Raw genomic sequence first — 24,342 nt, forward strand, 5'->3', positions numbered from 1 at the left:
ACCTGACATAATTCAGACTGGAAGCCACCAGACACAAGATACTAAAAATAATGTTTCTGGAGAAGCAGGGGGAGAAATATTGCAGGGAAGCTACCCATTTTTACTAGCTACCATTTGTTGGACACCAACTATATGCTAAGAACTTCACATACATTATTTCGAATCCTCAGAACAATGCTGTAAGGTAGGAATCTCCTTGTTGTAGATGAAGAAACTGAGACTTAGTAAAGTTAAGCAAGTTCTCCAAAGCGTCACAGCTCTGTTTCTGTCCTATTCCAAAGACTGGGCCCTTGCTACTACATCTACAGCCTTCCAAGTCCAGAGGCTTCACTCCCAGGGCCATTTTCTCTGACATGTGGGATAGTCTTCTTGACTAACTCCTAGGTTTTAACACCACTCTGAATTATTCTTTCCCTCTATTTCTGGGGCTGTTTTGGTGGTGGTGGTGGTGTGTGTGTGAGTGAGTGTGCGTGTGTGTGTAAGTAGGATTTCTCTACACCCCCCCCCTCATCCACCCTCGCCACCGTGCCCCCTTCACCAAGGGCTAGGAGGAGCCGGAAGGCAATAGAAAATGCAGGAAACACTGGGCTCCTGTCCTGCCTGCCTGCCCAACTCTGGTTCTCTGATTCCTAATCCTCCCTCCCCCAAACTTTCCTCCCATCTTCTCACAGACATGTCAGCAACCCACGGGGGGGGGGGGGGATAGAAAAGAATTATTCATTGGTCGTGCTGGAGGGAAGCAGTGTAGGACTAGAGGGAAGGCTGTAGTAATGGAGGGGCCAGGCTGTGAAGTCCGAGTCACAAAAAGACTGATCCCTAACGAACAACCGTTTCATTTATCTGGGGGAGCCCCCTCAACAGAGTCCCTCGGTGAGATCTAAGTGTCAGGTTCCCTCTGTGGACTTTTCGCTAGCCAGGAGCTCCCGCATCTGAGATGAGGTCGGAAATAACCGACCCCTGGTTGACTTTGCAACCCCATCTCCCTTCGCGCCGCGCCGGGCTTCCCAAGCCTGGGTACTGGCTGACTCTCCCCCTCCCTACTGCTCCGTGGCGTCAAGTGGGCGGATCTCCCTGGTAGTCGTCTCCTAGATTGGCCGGGAGAACTCACCAATGGGGAGCTCTGAGAGGCGGACCTACAGCGCCACCAGCTAGAAGAAGACCAGCAAATTTCAAGTTGGCTGCGCCGTGGTCTCCGCGTGGGGGAGGGGCAGCAGGTAAGGCTCCGTCCTGGTGGCTCTGACCTGGTTCTGTCCCACACCTTCCGAACCAGTTCGCCAGGGCCCAGCCGCGAGACAGATAGACAACGCTTTCCGGCAGCCTGTTGGATCTAGCCCCTACACTTCTTTCCCTTTCTCTTCAGGGCTCCCACTGCTGTACTGATTATATACCAGAGAACTGCAGTTTTCTTTCGTGCATAGGGGAGAGATATTAAAGCACAAAGTGAGGAAGGCTCACTTTTGTATCTCTGACTCTTCGCTATGGCATCAGCTTCCCCCGAATCTATTCGTATTATTCCCTTGTCTAAGAGTCTGACAAACTTCTGTTATCTATCAGGACTTAGCTGAAATACTACCTTCTACCTGTAGCTTTCCTGGACTAGCTTTTTCTCCTCCTCCTCGTCCTCCTCCTTGTCCTTGTCGTCGTCGTCGTCGTCGTCCTCCTCCTCCTCCTTCTTTTTTTTTTTTTTTTTTCAGAATTAACCGTTCCCCAGTCTGACGATAGTATTTTATGCATACCTCCATTAAAGTCCTTAGTGCGCTAATGTTTCTGTTCTTCTGAGAATATAAGGTTTTGTAGGCAGGTTCTTGTACTTAATACGAAGCGCCCAATAAAAGTTAATTGAATGGAATTGATTGGGAAGGCAGAATTTAAACTCCTAACATAATTGGGGAACAATTAATAAAAGACAAAATACAATACAATATGTAATTAAGATATCTTAAATTAGTGGTTTGTAATAATAATTGCTCCCCCAGTCAAGAGAAGGGAGGAAGCTAGGAGGACTGGGATGGTAAGGGGAGACTTGATGAATCACAAGGTCTCAAGTTTGGAAGAGCCCTCAGAAATCATGTATTCATTCGTTTAACAGACATTTATTGAGCACCTGCTATATGCCAGACATATGCTAGACAATGGGGATCATAGTGAATCCTCTACTTTAAATATGCATCCTTCCTCTGATAAACTATATAGTAAATTGTTATCCAGCTTCTATTTCAAAGAGAACTCCCTATCTCACTTTGCAGGTCATTCCATTTTCGAATATTTGTTCTTCAATTAATATCCAACAAATATTCTAAACAAATATATAGTTCAAGGAAATGCAATCCTCACTTTCATTGTAAAAGAGGGGTAGCTGTCCTGGTTAAGAACACGGATTTGAATTCAGTAGCATTCTTAAAAATAAAGAAAACCATCCCTTTTGGTTTCTGATTAAAGAAGTAGTATACATTTATTCTAGAAAATTTGGAAACACATAAAGGTATAAATCAAAATGCCTATGATTTCATGACCGTGATCTAGTGATAACCATTATTATTACTCTAATATTTATCCTTTCAATCTCTTTTCTGAATATATACGCCAGTGTGTGTGTGTGTGTGTGTGTGTGTGTGTGTGTGTGTGTGTGTATTACATAAATCAGGCTATGGAACAAATACAATTTTATATCATGTTTCCCTACACTTTATATTGTGAACATTTTTTTTTTACTTTTAAATATTATTTGAAGTCATTTTTCTTTCTACATAGTGGTCTAAAATGAATATTTGATTTTTCTTGACCATTCGTTTTTCATCGGACCATTTAGGTTACTTCAGAAGTTTTGCTACCATAGATAGCTCTATGATGACCATCCTTGTACTTGCATATCTGACTATATATGATGATTTCTTTAGGATAGATTTTTTAAAGTAGGATTATTGGATTAAAGATATGAACATTTAGGGGCACCTGGGTGGCTCAGTCATTAAGCGTCTGCCTTCGGCCCAGGGCCTGCTCCCAGGGTCCTGAGATCAAGCCCAGCATCGGGCTCCCTGCTCTTCCTCTGCCACTCCCCCTGCTTGTGTTCCCTCTCTCACTGGCTGTGTCTCTCTCTCTGTCAAATAAATAAATAAAATCTTAAAAAAAAAAAGATATGAACATTTAAGAGGCTGTTGATTCAAGTGGCCAAATTGCTCCCCTGACAGACTTGTATAAACACAATCCTTCTGCTGAGGTATGAGAGGGTCCATCTCAAAAAAACTGGCAGCCCGATTACTTTTTAAGTCTTTGTCAATTTGACAGGTGAAGAGTGGTTTTATTAATCATTCTTTTACCCAGGCGCCCCTTATTAATCATTCTTTTGTCAATTGCCTATTCATGTCCTTTGCACATTTATTCTATTGGTGTGATTTTTTTTTTCCAGTTTGGATTTCCAGGAGTTCTCATATAATGAGTGTTAACTCCTCGTCTTATTTATCATAAATATAGCAAATCCTAAATATTAGAGTGCTCTAGGCCTGAGTCTCTGGATCTCTTCTTTTCTGTGTTCACATCTGCTCCATTAGGCATTACACCCAGTCTCATGGCTCGAGATATTTGTATATTGTTAATTCTATGAGAATGTAAGCTCCATTTAAACTCCATGGGTACAGCGGTTTTTGTTTTGCTCACTGCTCTATCCCTAGCACTTGGAATAGTGGCTGGCATATAACAAGCACTCAGTGAAAATTTGTTGAATGAATTAAGATGGTTTTATTATTATTATTATTCCCATTTATAGATGAAGAAACAGGTTTAGAGATATTAAATTAGTTGCTGAAGGTTGTGTAGCTAGGAAATGACAGAACTGGAATTCAAATCCGTGTTCTTAACCACTACATGTACTGCCTTTCTGAAATTTGATGTAATGGTTTTTCTGTATGTTTTGTTGAAATCTGCTTCTTAATGATTTCTACCACAATACAGTTACTACAGTGAGTATCATCATATGAGATGTTATTTGGGGGAAGGAGAGTACAAGGATGAGCTCTAGAGAGGGTTGACGATAAGGAAAAGCAATTTGGGACCAGATTATGGAAGACCCTAATTATCCTCAAGAGCTTAGACTGAATCACAGTCTTCAATAGAAGAGACACACCGTAAATTCCTGACCTGAGTTGGGTAGAGATGGATGGTTTATGGTTTTCTAACCACTAGTTTATTGCCTCAATTAACTAAAATTTTGTCTTCCTTTTACCCCATGTCCTGGGGGGTCGCTCGGTTAGTGTCTGGAAATGGAGTTTGATTTGTCTAACCTCAAAACTCACAGTCTTTTCTTAACTCCTCTGCTTTGCAATCAAACCAGCTCCCATCTGCACTGCTAGAACCGTGTCTGTCAGGTGGAAAGATACCTAAACCAGTTGGTTAGAGTGTCCTTTCCCTTGAAAGGGTCTGAAGACATGCTCACAAATTCTTTCTCCTTCTCTAGTGTCCACGAGACATCCTTTCTCACCTAATATGTTCTTTCAATCAGATCACAGTTTAATCTATTAGCTAAGAGCCATTTTTTCCTCACATTTATTATGTTGAGCCTAAAACTTTCCAGATTCCTCAGACACACGTTTTCCCACCCTCTCCTTCCTACTCCATATTATTAATCTCATCGACTATTTTGTTGCTATATTTTTTAATTTTTAAATTATTATTTTTCTCTTATTACAAAAGCAATACCTATTCAGTATAGAAAACAAACTTTAAAAGACACATAACCCCCCCAAAAAAACCCACAAATCCCATCAAATTAGCCAACATTAATTTTCGATGTGTATCCTTCAAAACAACTTTTTTTCGTCATAAACGTGTATGTATGTGTTAAAAAAATGTGTATGTGTGTGTTTGATAAAATAGATGACCTTATATATATCTCTAAATCTTTTTTTTTTCACCAACTTGGGTATTTTGTTGAGCCATATATTTCTTGTTTAGAGTATTTGTTGTATATTAATTGAAGAACAAATATCCAAGAATGGAATAACTTGCAAAGTGAGATAGGGAGTCCTCTTACTAAAGATGTTTAAATAGAAACTGTATAATAATTTACTAAATATGGTTTATCAGAGGAAGGATACATGTCTAGAGTAGAGAATTCGCTATGACCCCCATTGTCTAGCATTGTGTCTGGCATATAGTAAATACTCAATAATTATTTGTTAAATGAATGAATACATGATTTCTGAGGGCTCTTACAAACTTGTGACCCTGTGATTCATCAAGCCTCCTTTCACCATCCCAGTCTTCCTAGCTTTCCCCCTTCTCTCGTCATATTAAGGGTATGTACCCTTACTAGCAATGTAATTTAATATTGTTCATGTTGACCATGGTCACCAGACTGAAGTAGTGTTTGTCCAGTTTCTCCATTAGAGTTACTCTCCCCTTTCCTAAGCTGAATTAGACAAAATTCCCTATATATAGCCCACACTTAAAGAGTGAAAAGTTATACTCCCCCTCTTCAGGGTGGAGTCTACATAGTTTATTTGGAATTCTACCTGAGAGGTTTGTCTTTTCTCCCCCATGTATTCACTTATTTAATCATTTGTTTATATCAGTGTGGACTCATGGATATTTGTTTTAAACTTTGGGGTTATAATCTAATACTATCTTATTTTATTCTCAAATTCTTCCAGCTTTGGCCATTGGGAGCTCTTTCAGTTGACCCTTATGCCCTTTTGACATAGCCCCACCAATGTATGTGTGTGTGTAGTTGTTTTGAGTACTTCTTTGCTTTCTGGCACTAGAAGATGCTTCCAGCTCACTTTATATATTTCCTGCCCCAGCCCTAGAATCAGCCATTTCTCCAAGAAGCTCTGGTTCCTTTTGTTGGAAAATGGTATTAGAAACCAAGATCTGGTTGCTCGGTGTGCTCTCTGTCACTGGAATATCATGTCTTGCAAGTTTTATTTTCATGTGGTAACTTTACCCTCCATCCTATCTTTCAGTTCATCAGAGTTGATCACTATGGGATGGGCTTCCTTGGGGGAGAATGGACACCCTCTCTCCAGGAAATGCCCCTGGAATTTAAATGACTAATAACTTACAGAGTGAAGTACTGCATTGGGAGGGAATTTAGACCACGTACTTCTATCGGGCCTTCCAGTTCTAACATTCTGTGCTTCTAAGTGGTGTTTAAAAAAACAAAAAAATGGGGGATGCCTGGGTGGCTCAGTCAGTTAAGCACCTGCTTTTGGCTCAGGTCATGATCCCAGCGTCCTGGGATCAAGTCCCGCGTCAGGGAGCCTGCTTCTCCCTCTCCTTCCCACTCGTACTCTTGCTATCTCTCTCTCTCAAATAAATAAAAATCTGTTAAAAAAATTTAAAAAATGGATTGTAATGGTTCTCCTCACCCCCACCTCCCACCACTGACTTATCCCTGTGCCCCACAGTGCCTGGCACACTACCTTTTCCATTATAGATGCTTGATAAATGTTTTGCTGAAATTCATTGCATTGGGTTGCACTGGGGCCTGGTTGGGTGTGGAAAGCCAGGGAGACAAAGAATTCAAAGATTATATGGACATATGGTGATGATGACAAATTCCAAATTATCTTGGGGACGGAGGGAAGTTTTATCCAAGGGTCTAAGCACTTCCACCCTTTATAAATTTATTTGAGAAAGGGGGGGCAGAGGGAGAGAGAGAACCCAAGCAGACTCCCCACTGAGCACGGAGCCAATGCAGGGCTCCATCTCATGACCCTGAGATCATGACCCTGAGATCATGACTTGAGCAGAAATCAAGAGTTGGAAGCTTAATCCACTGAGCCACTCAGGCACCCCCACTTCCCCTTTTGTTCTACAGTTATACTATTTTGCAATTATCTGTCCTGTTGGGACCATGTCTCATCCACATCTGTATTTCCAGAAATACCCTGCCTGGTACAATGCCTTCTCCATCAAAATTTGTTGAATTACACTGGCTATTTGGGTCCTAAGGAGAAAAAATTGAGTGTCCTGTACCTCTCTGGCTTCCCATCATTCTACTATACTTTTCTTTTTGTTTTTGTCTTTATCAGGTTTTTCTCACTGGATCACTATATACCCAGGCCCCCTCCACCATGGCCAGTCGGGGTGGGGGCCGGGGTCGTGGCCGGGGCCAGCTGACCTTCAACATGGAGGCTGTGGGCATTGGGAAGGGGGATGCTCTGCCCCCACCCACCCTGCAGCCTTCTCCACTCTTCCCTGTGAGTATCTGCCTCCCTTGTGTGACCCTGGCTGACCATATATGATCCTGGATTCCTAGTGGGCCACCATAAAACTCATCTTGCCCCTTCCTGTCTCTATGCTTCCAACTCACATGGGATGTTTTCCAGGCAAAGTAGTTTATTACACCCCCAGCTCCCCGGCTTTCAAAATGCTGTTGCTCCCCCCATTTTTCTTTGGCCCTCTGGTCAGTGGGAGCATTGCATTGAACTGGGGGGAGAGACCCTTCTAGATTTGTGCTCTAGTGTGTTTTTTTTCCCTGAACTGACCACTGCCCCTGCTTCCTTAGCCCTTGGAGTTCCGCCCAGTGCCTCTGCCCTCAGGAGAAGAAGGGGAGTATGTCCTGGCACTGAAGCAGGAGCTACGAGGGGCCATGAGGCAGCTCCCCTACTTCATCCGGCCAGCTGTCCCCAAGAGAGGTCAGTTGGAATGCTAGCATCACATTCTGAGCGCCTTTCCTGAGTAGTACCCTGTACACAGCACCACAGGGGCCAGAGAAGCCAGACGAGGTGCAGGAAGCTCACTGTCCAACTGGGGAGATCATAACAATCACCCCTGCCTTTGAAATGCATTCGAGTATTCACGGTTTGCTCTGAGTCTCACGACAGTCTGGGGGTAGTAGGAGGCGAAGCATCACGTGCTCATTTCATAGGTATAAATGGAATAGGTCGACATTATGAACTGGTTGGACATCACAGGCACCAAACAATCAGAAGGGAGGCTGATGCTGGGTGTCTGAGAAGCCTTCCTAAGGTTAGCAGGATCCTGGAGAGGTCAGGGAGACCAGAAGGGGCCCGAGAAGAGGAGTCACTTGGGAGGCTTGGGACAGTGGGTATGTACCGGCAGGTGTGGAAGTGCAGTGTTTGAGTGTATTGACAAACAGTGCTTTCCAGTCGAAGCCTTAGAAGCTGAAGCTCAGAGGGATGAAAGACTTGCCTGGAAGCGCCATTAACGAAGAGTAAAGGGAAGGCTTGAACCCTGATCTCTTGCTCTCTAGTATACTTTCCAGTGTACCACACTACCTCTCAATATGGCCGTGCCTTTGGGTTAAGAGAGATGACCAAAACATTGTAATTTGGGGTGGCAAAGGGACAAGGCTGAAGAATGTTGAAGGTCCTCATGGAAGCTGACCCCCTGGGTTCTGGGTTTGGGGTGAAGGAACAGACAATGCCTGAGTATTGAGAGGGCTGGGCCCTTAGGAACAACCCTGTTCCAGGGCTCGGAAAGGATAAAACTTTGACCCTTGGCCTCTGACCCCTCAGATGTGGAGCGTTACTCAGACAAATATCAGATGTCAGGGCCGATTGACAATGCCATCGATTGGAACCCTGGTAGGTGATGGGCCCTTTCACTGTCTGCCCTTTTTTAAAATCCCCAAGATGCCACCAGCCCATCCACCTTTCTCTGTCCCCAACCTCCAGTCTATTCAGTATTCACAAACTGGACCCGAGATGTGCTCCAAAACGCTCTCCTGACTCTACCTGAAAACCTATGAAATAGCCCCACTTCCCTGGAGACATCCAAGCTACAGTTTTGTTCTAAGCAACTTTGACTCACCCCTTCCTTCCTCACCATTATCCTGTCTCTTACCTCTCCTTTAAAACCAGTCATTCATAGGAGACCACAGGCAGGGTCTTACTGACTTTTACGTTCCCACTGGTTCCCAGATTGGCGGCGTTTACCCCGGGAGCTAAAGATCCGAGTGCGGAAGCTACAAAAGGAACGTGAGTGTACCTGGGAAAAAGAGGCAGAAGAGAGATTTCCTTCATCAGCTGGAGGGCCTGAGGCTGTGGGTGGTCTTGCCCGCCCTTCCAGTTCCTACCCTTTCCACCCAGTATTGTAGCTGGATGCTGTGGTGGCCACATGAGGGCAGCAGAGTGACATCGTCTCTGTGAGAGGGTGGGGTAGAAAGCTAATAGGGAAGTTTGCTCTCTGATGGTTCACCTTTTGATTCCTTGATCAGGGACCACCATCCTAATTCCCAAGAGGCCCCCTAAGAACACAGAAGATAAGGAAGAAACAATACAGAAACTAGAGGTAAGGAGGAAATGTGCACAAAGACCACCTGGACCCTAGACCCATTCCCTGTCCTTTGGCCCATATGTGCCTCACTCCCTTTTCTGAGCCGAGTCTGAGTTTTCCTTCTATTCATCTCCACATAAGACCCTGGAGAAGAAGGAGGAAGAAGTGACTTCAGAGGAAGATGAGGAGAAAGAAGAAGAAGAAGAGAAGGAAGAGGAAGAAGAAGAGGAGTATGATGAAGAAGAACATGAAGAGGTGAAGGGGCTCTCCTTCCACCCTCAGTTCCCATCTCTTCCTCATCAGTTCTGGGGGTCTCAACTCTGTCCACCACGGATATTCTCTCTAGAGGGTTGGAGAACCAAAGGAGATATCCCCCAGAGGATAGTGCCCTCCACTTCATGTGTCACTAGGCTCTTCTCAAGAGCAAACTGCAGCCAGAAGGGACTTCCCGGGCCTGGGATGGTTTCATGGGGAGCAGAGGGTCCTGATACACCGGGGGGAAGGAGAAGGCTTAAAGCAAGCCTGACTTTGATTTCTTTTTGTTCTGTTTCAGGAAACTGATTACATCATGTCATATTTTGACAATGGAGAGGACTTTGGGGGTGACAGTGATGACAATATGGATGAGGCTATATACTGAAGAAGGACCCTGAACACCTTGGACCTTCGGGTCTTTTTTGATTTAAGATACAGAGAGTAACCCACCCTATTACTTGGTTTTGTGGACAGGCAAATCATTTGCTTAGAGTCCAGATACACTGTTTGGCCCTGGAGATAGGAATGGACAATGATGACAGCTCTCTTTTCTACCCTTCCCCTCCCTCTACCCTTGTATCACCTCTGATAGCTTGGGAAAAGGGCAAAGGACCAATGTCTTAATTGTATGAAGGAAAGAAAGAAGGGTCAAAGAAACACTGGAGTTGTTAGAGCTGAGACAGCTGTACATACGCCCCCACCCACTTTTTTATAGTGAAAGATAGTTGGGGGTGTTTGCAGTTAGGAGGAGTAAGACCAGCTTTATGTTTTTAAATAAAATGTTTTTATCTGTCTCTCTGTCTAGGGTGAGGCCTGGTGGGAGAGACCTGGAGGAAAGAAGCGAGTGCCTAGCTGGGCCATTCTTTCCTTACCCACCAGAGTCCAGTGTGACACTCTGGGGGTTACAGCCTTCCTGTCCTTTACCCCTTCCCTCCCACCCCCATGGTGGGGCACAGACTCCCAATCTAGCCCTGCCAGGGAACATTCTATGAGGCTGCACAGAGTGAGTAGTAGAGAAGAACAACCCATGCCCTGAAGAGCCATTGGCTTCTGAGCCTCTGGTCCTCAGGCTGTGGAACACAATTATCTCTTTTCACATGTGTTCACAGGGACACGGGCCCTCTCTTTCCCACACTTGACCTTGATCTTGTCCTTGTTTACAAGGATAGATTACAGCTATTTCTGTGAGAGAGAGTCAAGAAAGCTAGGTGCCGGGAGGGAGTAGGGAGGAGGTGCTGATTCTGCCTCACCACACACCCTCTTCCAGGCCCCGGGGACCCCACATTGAAAGATAGTTCTGTGCAAAAGGAACCCCCATTCTCCACTTCCAGAAGCTGCTTTGTGGCTGAGTTGCAGTTTCTCTTTTGGTTCTTCCTTTGTGGAATTTAGTTAGCCTTTCTTACTCCCTTCTTGGAGTAGAGGGGGTAGGCGGTATTGCTTTACAGGAAGTAAGGAGGGTGGGGAGGAGGGGAGTGACTTAGGGACACTCACAGCTCTGAGAGATGCTTTCTCGCCCACACAGCTCTCCCTGGGGTGAGGTCACTTCCCTAGGCTCTGATTGGCTTCCACCGAAGCCCTCGATGAGCTGATTGGTTCCAGCCACTTGACATGCAACAGTCACGGGCGAGCTGCGTGTCCAGAATAGGGACTGAATAAGGAGGCAAACACAGATAGCTGGGATGCTGTCATAGCGACCCTACTAAACATTTGAAAGTCATAAAGAGGGGGTGCAAGAGAACCTTCAAGAAATTCTCCAACCGTATTCAGCCAGGCGTACTGAATTCCATACTGCATCAAGTGATAGAGACTGGCAATTTCATGTTAGCTATTTCTGACCCCATTGTAAAAAATGAATAGGGGCTGTGACTCCGTTGAGGGAAAGCACCTTGAAAGCTTGGTTTGGCTGTGGTAATAGGTGTTATGGTAGAGGCAGCCAAGAGAACAGAGAAGGAAGCAGGAATTGAAAGAGGACTTTCCAGAGTTATTGAGCAATTTGTGGTGATTGGTGTGTTTCCTTTTCTAGCTCTGCAAGGTGTTAGGTGAGTGGAATGGTGAGGGAGGGGCTGAGGGACCTGTCACAGGGGTTTCCCATAGTGACACTTTAGCCTGTGATTGTGGCTGTGGAGAAATCAGCAAGAAACAAATGTAAAAGACACTGAAAAAAATCTCCTTTTGCCTCCTGTCCTCCTCCCCCACATATACCAGCCCTAACATGATCAATTATATCTGTGTCTATGTTGGGGCCATAGCCATCCCCCCAAACCCCACCTAATGCCAGCCTGGGAACAAAGAAGATTCTAGACAAAAAAGAGTAGAGGAGGGCTGGAACACACTCCTGCTGCCACCACTATATACATACATCTTTTCCCCATGAAATGGGAGAAAGGAGGGCAAAGGTTAGTGACCAGTTGGGTTTAGTTGTACTGCCTCAAAAACAAAGTGTCAGAAAGATCAGACCATTCTTGGATTCTTTCCTATCTGGCGTCCTGCCACTCTTGGCAGGTGACCTTGCTGAACAAAGCCAGAGACACGGGATCTAGCAGCTTCCCCAGATTCCAGAACAGTTCCAGGCAGAGTTAGACTGTTTCCATTGACCTCTCCCCTACTTTCCATAGGTTCCGTCGGGCAGGCTGAGGCTGAAGCCTAAGGTCCAGTCACCAGTCATGACTGCTTATTTCTCTGGAGGACCACCTGAGAGGTTAGAGGTTGAGGATCTGTCTGCAAACGTTTAGGGAGGACCCACACAGTGCTCGCTCAGCCCTGTGCTACCTGCCTGGTAGGGCCTGCTTATGTGGAATGGGTTGTTCCCACACCCACAGCCAGGCCCGTGCTGGCCTCAGGCAGGGTGGGTTCTCTGGCAGGAATCCTACCCTTCCTTACTCTATGTTCCATCTGTAGCTTCTGGTCCCCTCCCACCTTGGGCAGGAAGCTTGAGAGTGGGGTCTGCAAACTTCCCAGGGACTCGAGTGGTTTGAGGGACAGCTGAATGGAAAACCTGGATGCAACACGTTATTTAGAAGACTAGGAGTGGAGACCCAAGAAAATTGGAAGGTCAGATATCGGGTGGATAGGGCACCCATGGTTTAGTGAGGAAAAGACAATTATTTCCCTCAATTCATTTTTATTGCTGTTTGAACTTTGAAAGGAAGGAAGGGTGGCCTGTAGGCGTAGGCTAGTTGAGCACTAAGCCAAAGGGAAGGGCTGCTGTCTCAAATGAGCAAAGCACTAGTTATGGTCATATGTTTATGGAGTTACGGTTTATGGAATTTCACCGCCCCACAGCCTTGTGCCCTTGGGAAAATCATGACAAGACTGCAAGCCTCAACTGAGACAGAATTTGGATTAGAGACCCACTAGGAACCCTTCAAGCTGATGTTGGTCCACCTGCAGGAGTCTAAATGGTTTTGAGAACAAAGGTCAGGACGTGTCCAGCTTTTGCTGAACTCATTCCATCCTCTGGATTTCCCCGCCTATTTTCAGCTTGGGCAAGCTAAAGATACCTCAGGCATGCAGCCAGTCCTTTCCAAGAAACGGCCTCAGCCCCAGTAGCAGGAGGATCAGCAATTCTATCAACTATCGAGGGAGGTGACAACCCCTGCATCAGAGTTCAAGGTCACAACCTGCAGGTCAGGACTCACATCAAGCAGTTTGGAGAAATTTCTGACTGAGGAAGGGGCTGGTGGGGCAGGGCTTCTTCATCTCCTGTCATATATCATGTCTGGCCAGAGGACAGAGAAGAGAAGTGAGCTAGACAAGAATAGCTCAGTTAGCTAATCTGGCCAGACCAGTGGTGACCCCTTCTCCATTGACCTTTCCCCTACTGAGCCTCGCTATCTCCTTAAGTTCATTTGGGACCAGAGAGCTGAAAATAAGAAGTTCTAGTATCACCTCAGAAAGGCCTTTGCTTTATCTCCAACAGAACTTAATTTGCTGTTTTGTATCCTAAAGGGAAGGGAGGTTCCCCCAGTCACCCTAATGGGACTCAGTGGGGAGACAGTGATCCAGCCCTAACTGCAGGACCTGAGAGGCTAAGGCCCGAGACTTTTTTTTTTTTTAAGATTTTATTTATTTATTCGACAGAGATAGAGACAGCCAGCGAGAGAGGGAACACAAGCAGGGAGAGTGGGAGAGGAAGAAGCAGGCTCCCAGCGGAGGAGCCTGATGTGGGGCTCGATCCCAGGACTCGGGATCACTCCCTGAGCCGAAGGCAGACGCCTAATGACTGAGCCACCCAGGCGCCCCAAGGCCCGGGACTTTTAAGACCTTTTTAAGGTCCAAGGATTCCTCGGACCCGGGCCTGACCAATGCAGGGAGAGGCTATGTCGCCACGACCTTTGGGTCTGGGACTATTCCCCATTCTCAAACCCCTCCTCCTCCCTGGATCCTCAGCTATGAGCTGGGCTTCCCAAAACTTGGACCCCTGCCTCACCCCGAATCTTCCCCATCCTGTGATTCCATTTCTCTTGGTATACAGTGGTCAGTGGAAAATATCCAAATCCTGTCTTTGACATTTCTTTGTTACATTCAGGGCAGCATTGATAGTACTGGAATAGGAGGGAGACTAGTTAGACCTGTCTTTGCCTTACCAGAGAGGCTGGGGGAATAAACTCACCCAAGTCAGGAACACAGATCTGGGGTATTTCCTATCTTGGGAAGAGAAGAGATGAAATCCCGTTTGGACAGGGAAAGGAGCCCTGGTACTCATCCTCGTTCTGGTCTTCTATGGTGGGAGATGTAGCCATTCTGGAAAGACGATTCCCTCATCTAAGGAGGTCGAGGCAACTCTTTCACTTCATTTTTCTGAGGCAGGGGAGGTAAGAGGAAGTGAAACAAAGATGGGCTCAGTGGGAGAAAGGCCAAATGCTGACCAGCCCTGTTCTCAGCCCTCTGCTTCCTGTCCCCAAGCCTCTCTCCTGGCCCCTAGACAATCTTTCCTGTCTAACCATACTTGGCTGCTCTTAGCCCCTCACCTCTCCCTTACTTGGCCTGGCTCCTGTTTTGAGACTTGCTTTTCAAACCTGAGCCACCACTCTAACACCTGTCCAGAGATATCAGGGATGTCTACAAATTTCCCAGGAGCTGGACTGGGCCAGGTCAGGAGGTGTGATTTAGGGCCAGAAGGAGCTTATCACTCACTCATTCTTCTAGTCTTTCATATTCTTTTCCTCTTGTTGACTTTCTCTCCGTGTCTTTCTTTCCATGTCTCTCTTTGCCTTGTGTCTTTAGCATTGTGGTGCCTAACTTGGGTTATTTATGGGTGATGTAGTGAGGAATATTTGGAGTTGCGAATACACACAGTACATCTTCCAGCGTTTCAATTTACTTTTAAGATTTGGTGGAGGAAGATAAAATTATTTTCATGCAAAACTACACAAATATACTGTGCGGTATAAGTCGAAATTTGCACTTTTAAACATTAAATATGTACTTCAACAATATTTTTGGCTTCTGACAGGCGACTTTGGAGTGTTCCAGAAGCCCTGGAGAAAATGGTTCATTCTCCCTAATCTTAGGGGGTCCCTCAGAGGAAATATTTGAGAAGATGTCCTTAGAGGGAACAACTTAAGACAAACCTAAACACTAGACGGAGTCAGGCAGGTATAAAAGGGTGAAGCAGAGGAGTGTGGTACAACAGAGAGTGGTAGAAACTAGCAAATGAGAGCCTGCCCGGTCCCTTCAGCTCCCGCGGGTGGATGCCATGAAGGAATGTGGGCTGCTTGTTACCAAATATAATTGCTTTTTAAGAGAAGCCAGAACAGTAGCTTTTGGTGAAATCTGGTTTTTAAATCTTTACCACCAATTCAAATTTTTAGGAAGAAACTGTACAGGTTTTCTAAATGTCTGCAAGCTGATTCCATCAGTGACCCCCTGGTTTGCTGCCCCTGACCTCAACTAATATTTCTTCTACTTTCCAAAGATATATGAGGCTCATTTGGGCTTTCAAGATCTCAAATTCTGTTCCCAAAAGTTGAGGGCAGTGAGGTGCGTGAAGTTGAAAGGGAATTACTCCTACAATTACTCCTTAGCTTGAAGAGCTAAGACTGAAGAGAAGCCTCTGGGTGCCGCTGACTGGCTTCTTTCTCCAAGGAAAGCAAAGCAGCCATTGGCCAGAGCCCGACCACCCTTTCCTTGATCTACAGGGATATGGAGTTAAAAATATCTTGGGGTCTTGAACAGAAAGCAAAGTCTCCTTAGAGTTGGAAGGTAAGACGGGCATGAAAACCAGAAATGCAGTGAAATGGGAGAACAGGAGACAAAGGAGGGATTCACTGTGAATCTGGGTAGATGAAGACCGAAGTCAGAATTTAGGCAGGTGAAGTGGAGAGGGAGGGTCTTCAGCCACAGAACCGTATAAGGGAAACATAATTCTCACACCCCTGACCCCCACCTCCCCTCCCAACAACTGAAATCCTTCCTGTGTCCATCTGTCCAGAAAGTTAAAAATATCCAAGCTGGGCATGCAGCCCTGCCAGGACATTTCCAAGAACCTGTTTACCGACCATCAGATTAACTTAGAGCTGTAGTTAGCAGCTCCATCACCCCAACAAAGAATGAGAATGGACCTTGTTTGACATCCCAGGATTCAAGGCACATGAGAGCCACAATCCTGGACCCATGCTCTTTCTGTTCTCCTCCTCCTCCCATCACTCCCATTGCCTAGAGATGACCAATCAACTGCGAGTCAGAAAAATCCCAGCCTTCAGAGTCTGTTCATTCTTTTCTCCTTACAGAACAGGCCCAGGAAAATATACAGCAGGGTCAAGCCAAGGGAAAGGTCAAGACGGACAGAAATAGCCTAAATAGGCTAAACTGGGCCTCAACAGAGGGCTCACCTCCACTAGCCTTTGTGCTGCTGGGTCTAGTCCACCTCGGGAAAGAAAATCGAATGAGACGCATTACCTTCAAATAAGGAGTCTGAGAGTGCTTCGTAGAGTCACATTGTTTGCCCAGCACTCTCTGTTCCCCCAGTTGATGGCTCTAAATGGTGGGAAGCTCTCGCATGAAGTTGTATACTGAAAAGTTACGACAGCTCAATTAATTTCCAGAAGGTGACAGGTTAATCCAGAGCCCTGTGAAGCACTCTGGGAGTATGAAAGAGAAAACTCTAGTCCTCCCTGAGCTATACCATGAGATGCTGGCAGTGTGTGGAGGGCCTGTCCTGGTCTGGAGATGGGAGTCCCAACCTCTCCCCTACCACAATTAACTCCAGGCTGAGTCAGCTGCCATACAGGGACTTCTTCCCAGACTGTTTTGTTCCCTTAACACAGGAAGGGAATCAAGAGGAGCAAAGAGAGAATGGCTTTACTTCTGCTAGGTCACAGAGGAAGAACAATTTTGGAGACATGCCTGGAACTGAACTAATCAAGGTGGTGGTGGATCTGCCTCCTTTTTTATTTTAGATAACAAACACTTGTTTGCCATTGTTCTAACACTTCACATTTATTTTTAAAACCCTCACAACAGTCTTCTGAGGTAGGTATTATTATCCCCCATTTCACAGATATCAGACTGTAGCTCTGAAAGTGTAAACAGTTGCCCAAGCTTGAACAGCTTGTTAAATGGTGGAATTAGGATTGGGGGTTAGATAGCTTGACTCCACACTGTATTATTTCTCCTTAATAGTATAGGAAGGATGGTCCCTGAACTTTTTCTAGGCTGTAGCCTCACCTATTGGGCCAGGCCCTGCAGCCCTGGATCCGTAGACCCTCTGCAGGGTGGTTTTCAGCTTAGGAAATGGAGGTGGATGAGGGGTAAGAACAGAGAATGAGACAAAAATTTCTGCTCTTCTAGTCCACAACTGTTAGGTCAGGGTGCTTGGGACAGGGGTTCCAGCCATTGGAATGTCAGTGAGATATTTTCCTTATTCTTTATGTATTCCGTCACCTAGGGATAGATAGTCCAAGGAAAGCGCTGGGAAGGGGTCTGTAGGCTGTTGAGAGAACTGGGCAAAAGACACTCCTTCACCCCACTCCATACCCTTCAGCTCCTATGTGATTATTTTTGTTGACTAGGTGCTCGGACAGATCTTTCCATAATTCTCCCTCCCAGAGGCTCAACCCAAATCACACTCTTGTGTTTTCAGTCTGTTCAGAGGTATCAAGGCAGCCAAGTACCTGCACTTTTCTTGTCAATTTTACTTTTTCTGGTTCTTTTCTTCATTTAGATTGTTTTCTTGCTATCTTCTCTCAGATCTTTGTATACCAGATTGGACGTAATGAATAAATGATACTAAGAACTGGATCTCCTCTAATGGCTGTACATGTAGGTTTTTGCTCTTTAAAAATTAAAAGGCATATGAGAAGAGCACAGGAAAGGGTGACCCAAAAATCTACCCAGTTAAGTGGAGAAACAGCTGGGCCTGTACCCAAGGAAGTGTACTTAAAGGAACCTATATGCAGAAAATGTCCCGAGGTAAGGTAGAAGTTGTGTGTAAAAGGCAAAAGGAAGTCTGAGTGGAGACTTCTGTGGTGTAGGGGAAGGATGAGTTTCCTTTGAACGAATAGCTTCCTTCCTTCTCATATTTTGCTACACTGTTCAATATGGTTGTTCAGTACTAGTCACACACGGAGCTAATTAAATTTAAATTAATTAAAAAAAATAAAAATCCAGTTCATCAGTCACACCACCACATTTCAGAGCTCAATTGCCACATGTGGCTAATGGCGATTGTTTTAGTGAACATAGAGAACATTTCCATCGTCACAGAAAATTCTATTGGACAGTGCTGAATTTGAGGCATTATGGTATCAGGAGGAGATGCATATGCTTTGGCTGTTAGAGATCAGATCGCTAACAGAACTTAGGTGTAAGTTATCTACCCTCTCGCTGCTATCCTCTTCTCCTATCTTGTCCCATTAGCTAAGCCTTTTACTCCAACAGCCAGGCTTTCTCTCCATCTCTTCCTTTTGCCCTCTGGCCTGCTCTTGTCCTTGCTCCACCCTTCCAGTCCCTGGAAAACAAGCTGCACAAAAAACTTTCCATCAACTTTGACCTAGTTTCCTGGTCAAATTCAGTGAAAAGGGGTGGAGCCACTAAACTCTTGAACAGGTAAGAGAAGGAGGCAGCAGAGGTAAGAGTAAAGGAAAGAGTCACCAGGGTGACAGGGAGCTAGGGCCGTACACCTTGGGAAAGAAAGACAAAGAACCAAAAGAGTGAAGAGCTCCTGAGAATGAAAGACAGATGAACAAAGACTGAAGTGGGAAAGAATCTTCTCCATCTCACTTTCTGCTCAATTCACATTGATTTTATGAACTTCCAAGAGTCTGAGGTTTGGAATTAGCATGTGGAAGTCCACAGAAAAGCCAAACTCCCCCCCCCCCCCCGCCGCCCTAATAAGGGCCAGGACTAGATCTGTCTGCAAAAGTTTAAATAAGCCAGAAACCAGAAAGTACATTAACCTTCCCAGTCTCAGGGTTGCTCATCCTCATCACCCCTTTGAGAATAATAAAAATCATTTCAACTAGAGGGGGACTTGTGGTATCCATTTATTGTTCTCACCCTATAAGGAAGAAATAGGAACTGCAGAAGCATATCCTAAAGGGATGAGGGTGGAGTTAAATATTCAGCAAATATTTACCGAGTTATGATTATGTGTTTGACAGGAACTGTAATAGGAACAGAAGAGATGGTAACTGCCTTCAACGAATACTGACAAGTCTCGATCCTTAAGTCCTGAATAATTACCATCTTATACCTTACTGTATATAAACCAGGTTTGGCTGAGAAAAAACCCTGGGATGAAACCAACTTAATTGGGAACCATAACCCTTTCCTTTCAAACCCCCTCTCCAATCTTATTTCTGTGAATTTCAGGTGCTCATTTTATTTTTTAAAAGATCTTATTTTTAAGTAAACTCCACCCAAAATGCGGCTCAAACTCACAACCCTGAGATCAAGAGTCACATGCTTTCCTGACTGAGCCACCCAGGTGCCGTAAGAGCTCATCTTTGAAAAAGACTCATGCACTCCAACATTGAAGGCATTTCATCATGAGTACGTACAGGTGCAGAAAACTAGCCTATACCACCAGAATATCCCACCACAGTTCTTTAGTTAATTGAAATTCAGACTAAATGTAGCTCAAATTCCTTCCCTTTTCACCCCAACCCCGACTCGGACTATAATCATTAGGGTCCCGTAACATAGGTAATGTTTTCCCCACAAGGTATCCAAAGCCCTAACGGTGCAGTAAGGGCAAAGCTCCCTCAGGCATACTTTCTAATAGCTTCAACACCATCTCACAGACAAGAAAACTGTTTTCGTCATTAAAAAACTTTTTATTTTTTTATTTTTTACAAAGAATACGCCCCACCTGGGGTGAAAATATATCTGGTTAAGTACAAAATATAGTTTTTATCATACAAAAAGATAAACAATTAAAAAAACAAAAAAATGAAACCACCTTCAGCCCACATACTTTCTCAGAAAAGGGTGGAGCTCAGTGCTCTGACACAGGACAGTGAACAAAGTGCTAAGGCTGAGGGTGACTGACCCAGTGCTAGGGGCTGCAGTGAGAGAGGGCTGTTGATATCCTTGCCTCCTAACACTGGGCAGAAAGGGAGCCCTGGGGGCTTTGGTGAAGACCTGCCCTCTCGTTTCTCATGGCAATGTCTGGAAGCTCTGATCACAGTGTCGGGGGCATCTTGATCTGGAGTTCCTCCTTGGGTAGGGAGAAGTCACAGTGGCCAAGGCTGATAGCAGCAACCCTTCTCATAGAATTAGTGTCAGAATGACAGCATTCTGTACACTGGGACAAAGTCTCAAAAGGGAGGAATAACACTATATATGCATTTTTTGTCATTGTGCTTACCCCTAGAAACATAGTAGACTAGTTTTAGCTTACATTTGAGATTGGGGGAAAAAAACAACAAACACCCAAAATTTGACAGGAACTAAAGTGCTAAGAATTATCACCTCAGAATCCATTCCAAGGAGTCACATGAAAAGAAAAACACATTCTCCTGCATGAAAATATTTGCCAACAGGAGAACACAGTGCAATAGGCTCTAAAAATGGCTTTTAAGACCTTTGGTGGAGCATAGTTACAACTGCTTTAAGCCAGATTAAAGTACATTCTAAGCAAAGACAACCTTAGAGCTTCTTCTCTTTAGTTCACATGGGAAGCTCTCTCCAAAGTTCAAATCAGCTCTGGAAGATTTTTTTTTTTTCCTGTAAGTGTACAAAGGGCACCCTGATTTTAAAAACCTTCTTGTCCCAAAATTTTGGCCATGACTTTTTTCCTTTTTGTTTTCCTAATTTGCTAAACTGGCTCTGCTCCACATGGCAGAAAAGTTCAAGATATATAATCCCTCCAAAAAACCTGGGGAAGACCATGTGAGGAGGCCATTTCTACCCCTTATTCAAAACTACTAAAATGCCTCAATTTTCAAGATCTGAGAAAATGGGATGGGCCTGAGTTTTTCTAGTGTGTTTTTAAACCCATCCAGCAAACACTCCCGTATCACAACATGTCACTGGCTGAGGACGTGTGCGCACCATTTAAGGCCCAGGAGATTGCCTGCTGATCACCTCTTACGTTGTGGAGTCAGAGGCTGGGGTGGACCCGTACCCCACCGTAGAGACTGTTGAGTCTCTGAAAAAGTAAGAGTCCAGGAAGAGAGGCGAAAGAAACAAGTTAAGTACAGCTGCTTCTTTTCTTCCACTTGTTCACTGCACATTGTTGTTGAGGATGCAGGGATCCACCTGGGGTGGGGGGCAAGAAGAGAAAGAAGCGACCATTTTAGTTTGGGTAAGAACTAAAAGAACCACCAAGTTTAGCAATCCCTCCCACTCAACTTCCTATAGAAGGCTTAGGGCAAATGCAGTGGTAAAATGACAATTCTCACCTCAGTATAAGTAGGTGGTGGCATGAACTTGAACTCGGGAGCATACATAAAAATAGGGCTGTCTTGGGAACCATCTGTGTCATCTAGCAGAGGAGTGGTGGGGCTCTCCAATCGGTGATCTTCAGGAATGATATCCATATAGCAAGGAGGAGCTAGAAAAAACATAGGCATAAGAAGTCTGGCCGTGAAATGCCTGACCATCACAATTTCACAAACCCAAGCAGGCCAAAAAAGAAGACGAGACATTATTAGGTCTGGCTCACCTTCTGGGGTATCCGGGATGTTGAGATCTACCCAACTCATTTCAGAGCTGGTTCGGCTGGCCATGCTCGATGTCCGGCTGCTCAGACCTGACCTGCTACCAATTACTAGGGGCAGATCAAGGATGACCTTCTTGGAGCCAGGAACGCTAACATAGATCTAGAAAGGAAAATGGTAGTTTGTTACACTAGAGGTCTGGAGAAACCCCTGCAATTTTGAAAAATGAACAATTTCTCTCTGACTCCACTCACTCACCAGTAAGGAGTATTCAACTCGAAGGATGTTGCAGCCCAGGATAGAAGGCCTGATCTTCTGCACCCGAAGGCTCTTGCCACGCCATGACGCACAGGTTCCTGAGATGATATGATTGCCTCTCACCGATGACAACTTCTGCGTCAGAACCTTGGTTTGGCCATTGGCAAGGTAAGTGTGGCGGGCTACTATGGCAGCTTTGGGAACCACGATTCTGGAACATGTATTCTCAAAGTCAGCATGGATGGAAATCTCATCACCTAATAATAAGAAAGATGAAAACTTATTAGCCGATGCTTAGTACAATCAATGGCTTTTATTCTATCCCTATCCCCTGCCCTCATTCCCAAACCCACAGTTCCTGTTTCATCAGTCTACCATTTTAAGTACTAGGTTTTTACCTTCACAGAATCCTTTTCTGTCAATTCGGGCAGAGACAGACACTTGTCCATCAGGAATGAACATGCAGGAAACTTTCTTTTCTTTTTTAGCAGACACAGGGGCCTATGTTGAAGAGGGGTAAAAAGGCATTTTGAGAATTTCTAGAATTTTCTTCTCTGCTTCTTTTTCCTTTCCACTCCTTACCCAGAATAGGCAACTTTTCCTTCCACCCCTGAGGTGCTTCAATCTGATACCGCAGACCCCTGACTTATCATCCCTGAAGCCCAAAAGAGGAGAATTTTAAAATGAATCTCACCATTAAATCAGGAGTATTGACATCCACCATATCCATCACTTCGAAGACTTTCTTTGTCTCTTGAGTTGGCTGGCTGGGGCGATCAAGAAAAGCCTTCACCCAGTAGTCTACACACCCATATTTTCCTTTGAAGGATGTTCCCAAAGGCCTGTGGCAAGAAAAAAGAAGCAATTAATCTAAAACTGCTCTCCAAGAACAGTAAGTGATCAAAGGTGGGGACAATTCTGGAGATAAAAAAAAAGTCCAGAGATGTATTTAGCAGACACCTACCCCTGAGGAAGCTCAAAGCTGAACTTGTACTCATATTTGTTTCCAGGTCTCATGATCACCATCTCATTCTCACCTGAAGAGAAAGAAAAGACAGTAGCCCATCAGGTTTCTTGGTACACTTAAAATGCATCTGTGCCATAAGGAATTCTTGGGCAGCATGCAAGCCTATTGAAGCTCCCCCATTTTTCACCCCTTACATTCTGATGCATTTTGTTGGGCAAAAAGTTACAAAGCCCTGCAATGATGAAAGGCTCAACCAGGACAGAAAAGCTACAGCCTCTCAAACAGGAAACAAGAATTAACAACTTCTGCATACAGGAAACCTTTAAATAGCCAAGGCAACATCCCTTAGGATCACCTTCAGAACACAACACTAAGAAATTGTACAAACCACCCTTTTTTGAGGACAGAGTCTGCAAGTTAAAACTAAAAAAGGAAGCAACACAAAATTCAAGCTGCTCAACCTGAGCAACTTGGAATATTTAGCCTAAGCTCCAACCATTCATTTCAACGCTCCTGTGGAATCAGCTTTCCCGCCGGCCACTCACCTGTTGGCTGGTCTTCCAGGAGAAGCGTGTCTTCGTACCGCAGGTACTCAGACGTCTGTTTGCACTGCTGGGATCCCTGCATCCACAGGACTTTGGCCACTCCGCAAGCCAGGATCCTGACAGCTTTGACTCGAGTGACTTCGCACACCTCCACTATCACCCGGCCAGCCACTTTCTCCCCACTGCCATACACCTTTTCAGGGTCGTTAAAGACCACCTCAAAAGATTTGATCTTCTTGAACATCACCATGATTAAGCTGGGTTGCCTTAACAGTTACAAACAGGGGAAGAAAAAAAAAATTCCAAGTCCAAAAACCCCTCTGCAATAAACTATTTCACTCTCCACTAAGATTTCAAAAAGATGTCAGAAAAACGTAAGCTGTAGGTTATGCCAAGGGGGCTCTAGAAAAAAAAAAAAATTAGCTTTCTTTTCTATTCTCCCAACAGCTGAAGAAGCGCTCAGGATCTCGGCGGGGCGGTCCAACACACTCCGTCCGAGGAGAGGAAAGGATAGTTTCAAGCAAGAGCCGGAAACTGCTTTATATAGTAGCGCGGGCGAGCCGGGCCACGCGAGCGCTGGTCCGGAGGCTCGTGCTGCCCTCGTGCACAGCCCCCCCATTGGCTGCCCGGTCCTTGTTTACCAGGAGCCCAGCCAATCAGCGAGGTCGCAGCGGCGCGTGGACACGGTATGCTCCTGGCGGGGAAAATGGTTGTTGTGCAGCACCGCGTTGCAGGGAGGAGGGGGCGGAGGGGCTGCGGAGCGGCTTCCCTCCGGCCCAAAGGAAGCGGGGCCTCGCTGACCCTAAAATTTATCGCGGGTTAGTGGCCGTCGGAGGGAGGGTGCAGATGCTTCTGGAATGGGAGCGGGGTTTGAGGCAAAAAGAAAATGTGCTTATGTGGGAATTTCGTGCCTAGCCTTAGCCAGTGCAGTTAATTTAGAGGCGATCGTTTATTCCCGGCTCACAAGTCGCAAGTC

At 45.3% G+C, this 24,342-nt stretch overlaps 2 protein-coding genes across 4 annotated transcripts; one reads left to right on the forward strand and one right to left on the reverse strand.

Annotated features, from left to right (window-relative positions):
* The first annotated feature begins 1,058 nt into the window (after positions 1 to 1,058).
* On the forward strand, positions 1,059 to 10,286 carry POLR3GL (RNA polymerase III subunit GL). 3 transcript variants are annotated; one of them, XM_045776251.2, is made up of 8 exons: positions 1,059 to 1,214; positions 7,029 to 7,196; positions 7,505 to 7,634; positions 8,478 to 8,546; positions 8,883 to 8,939; positions 9,179 to 9,252; positions 9,379 to 9,492; positions 9,791 to 10,286. In XM_045776251.2, the coding sequence occupies exons 2-8, from the start codon at positions 7,071 to 7,073 to the stop codon at positions 9,875 to 9,877; spliced, it is 657 nt and encodes a 218-aa protein (XP_045632207.1). In that variant the 5' UTR covers positions 1,059 to 1,214; positions 7,029 to 7,070; the 3' UTR covers positions 9,878 to 10,286. The 3 variants fall into 3 exon arrangements, with proteins under 3 accessions (XP_045632207.1, XP_045632209.1, XP_087722361.1); XM_045776253.2 differs by lacking the exon at positions 8,478 to 8,546; XM_087866235.1 differs by lacking the exons at positions 8,478 to 8,546; positions 8,883 to 8,939.
* A 9,460-nt stretch (positions 10,287 to 19,746) lies between these two features.
* Positions 19,747 to 23,890, reverse strand: TXNIP (thioredoxin interacting protein). The gene is made up of 8 exons (XM_045776259.2): positions 23,367 to 23,890; positions 22,819 to 22,891; positions 22,549 to 22,696; positions 22,253 to 22,355; positions 21,855 to 22,111; positions 21,602 to 21,758; positions 21,339 to 21,490; positions 19,747 to 21,195 (listed from the first exon to the last, which is right to left on the reverse strand). The coding sequence occupies exons 1-8, from the start codon at positions 23,614 to 23,616 to the stop codon at positions 21,160 to 21,162; spliced, it is 1,176 nt and encodes a 391-aa protein (XP_045632215.1). The 5' UTR covers positions 23,617 to 23,890; the 3' UTR covers positions 19,747 to 21,159.
* Positions 23,891 to 24,342: the final 452 nt, after the last annotated feature.

The sequence above is a fragment of the Ursus americanus genome, chromosome 12, assembly GCF_024610735.1.
Source record: "Ursus americanus isolate L20-20 chromosome 12, mUrsAme1.1.p, whole genome shotgun sequence".
NCBI lineage: Eukaryota > Metazoa > Chordata > Mammalia > Carnivora > Ursidae > Ursus > Ursus americanus.

Bases quoted from the DNA above. Each gene is read 5' to 3' on its own strand.
- POLR3GL (XM_045776251.2), top strand. From the start codon at position 7,071: ATGGCCAGTCGGGGTGGGGGCCGGGGTCGTGGCCGGGGCCAGCTGACC. The intron at 8,940-9,178 runs GTGAGTGTACCT...TTCCTTGATCAG, and splicing joins GCGGAAGCTACAAAAGGAAC to GGACCACCATCCTAATTCCC. The intron at 9,493-9,790 runs GTGAAGGGGCTC...GTTCTGTTTCAG, and splicing joins ATGAAGAAGAACATGAAGAG to GAAACTGATTACATCATGTC.
- TXNIP (XM_045776259.2), bottom strand. From the start codon at position 23,616: ATGGTGATGTTCAAGAAGATCAAATCTTTTGAGGTGGTCTTTAACGAC. The intron at 22,697-22,818 runs GTAGGTGTCTGC...TTCTTGCCACAG, and splicing joins AGCTTTGAGCTTCCTCAGGG to GCCTTTGGGAACATCCTTCA. The intron at 21,759-21,854 runs GTGAGTGAGTGG...TTTCCTTTCTAG, and splicing joins GAGTTGAATACTCCTTACTG to ATCTATGTTAGCGTTCCTGG.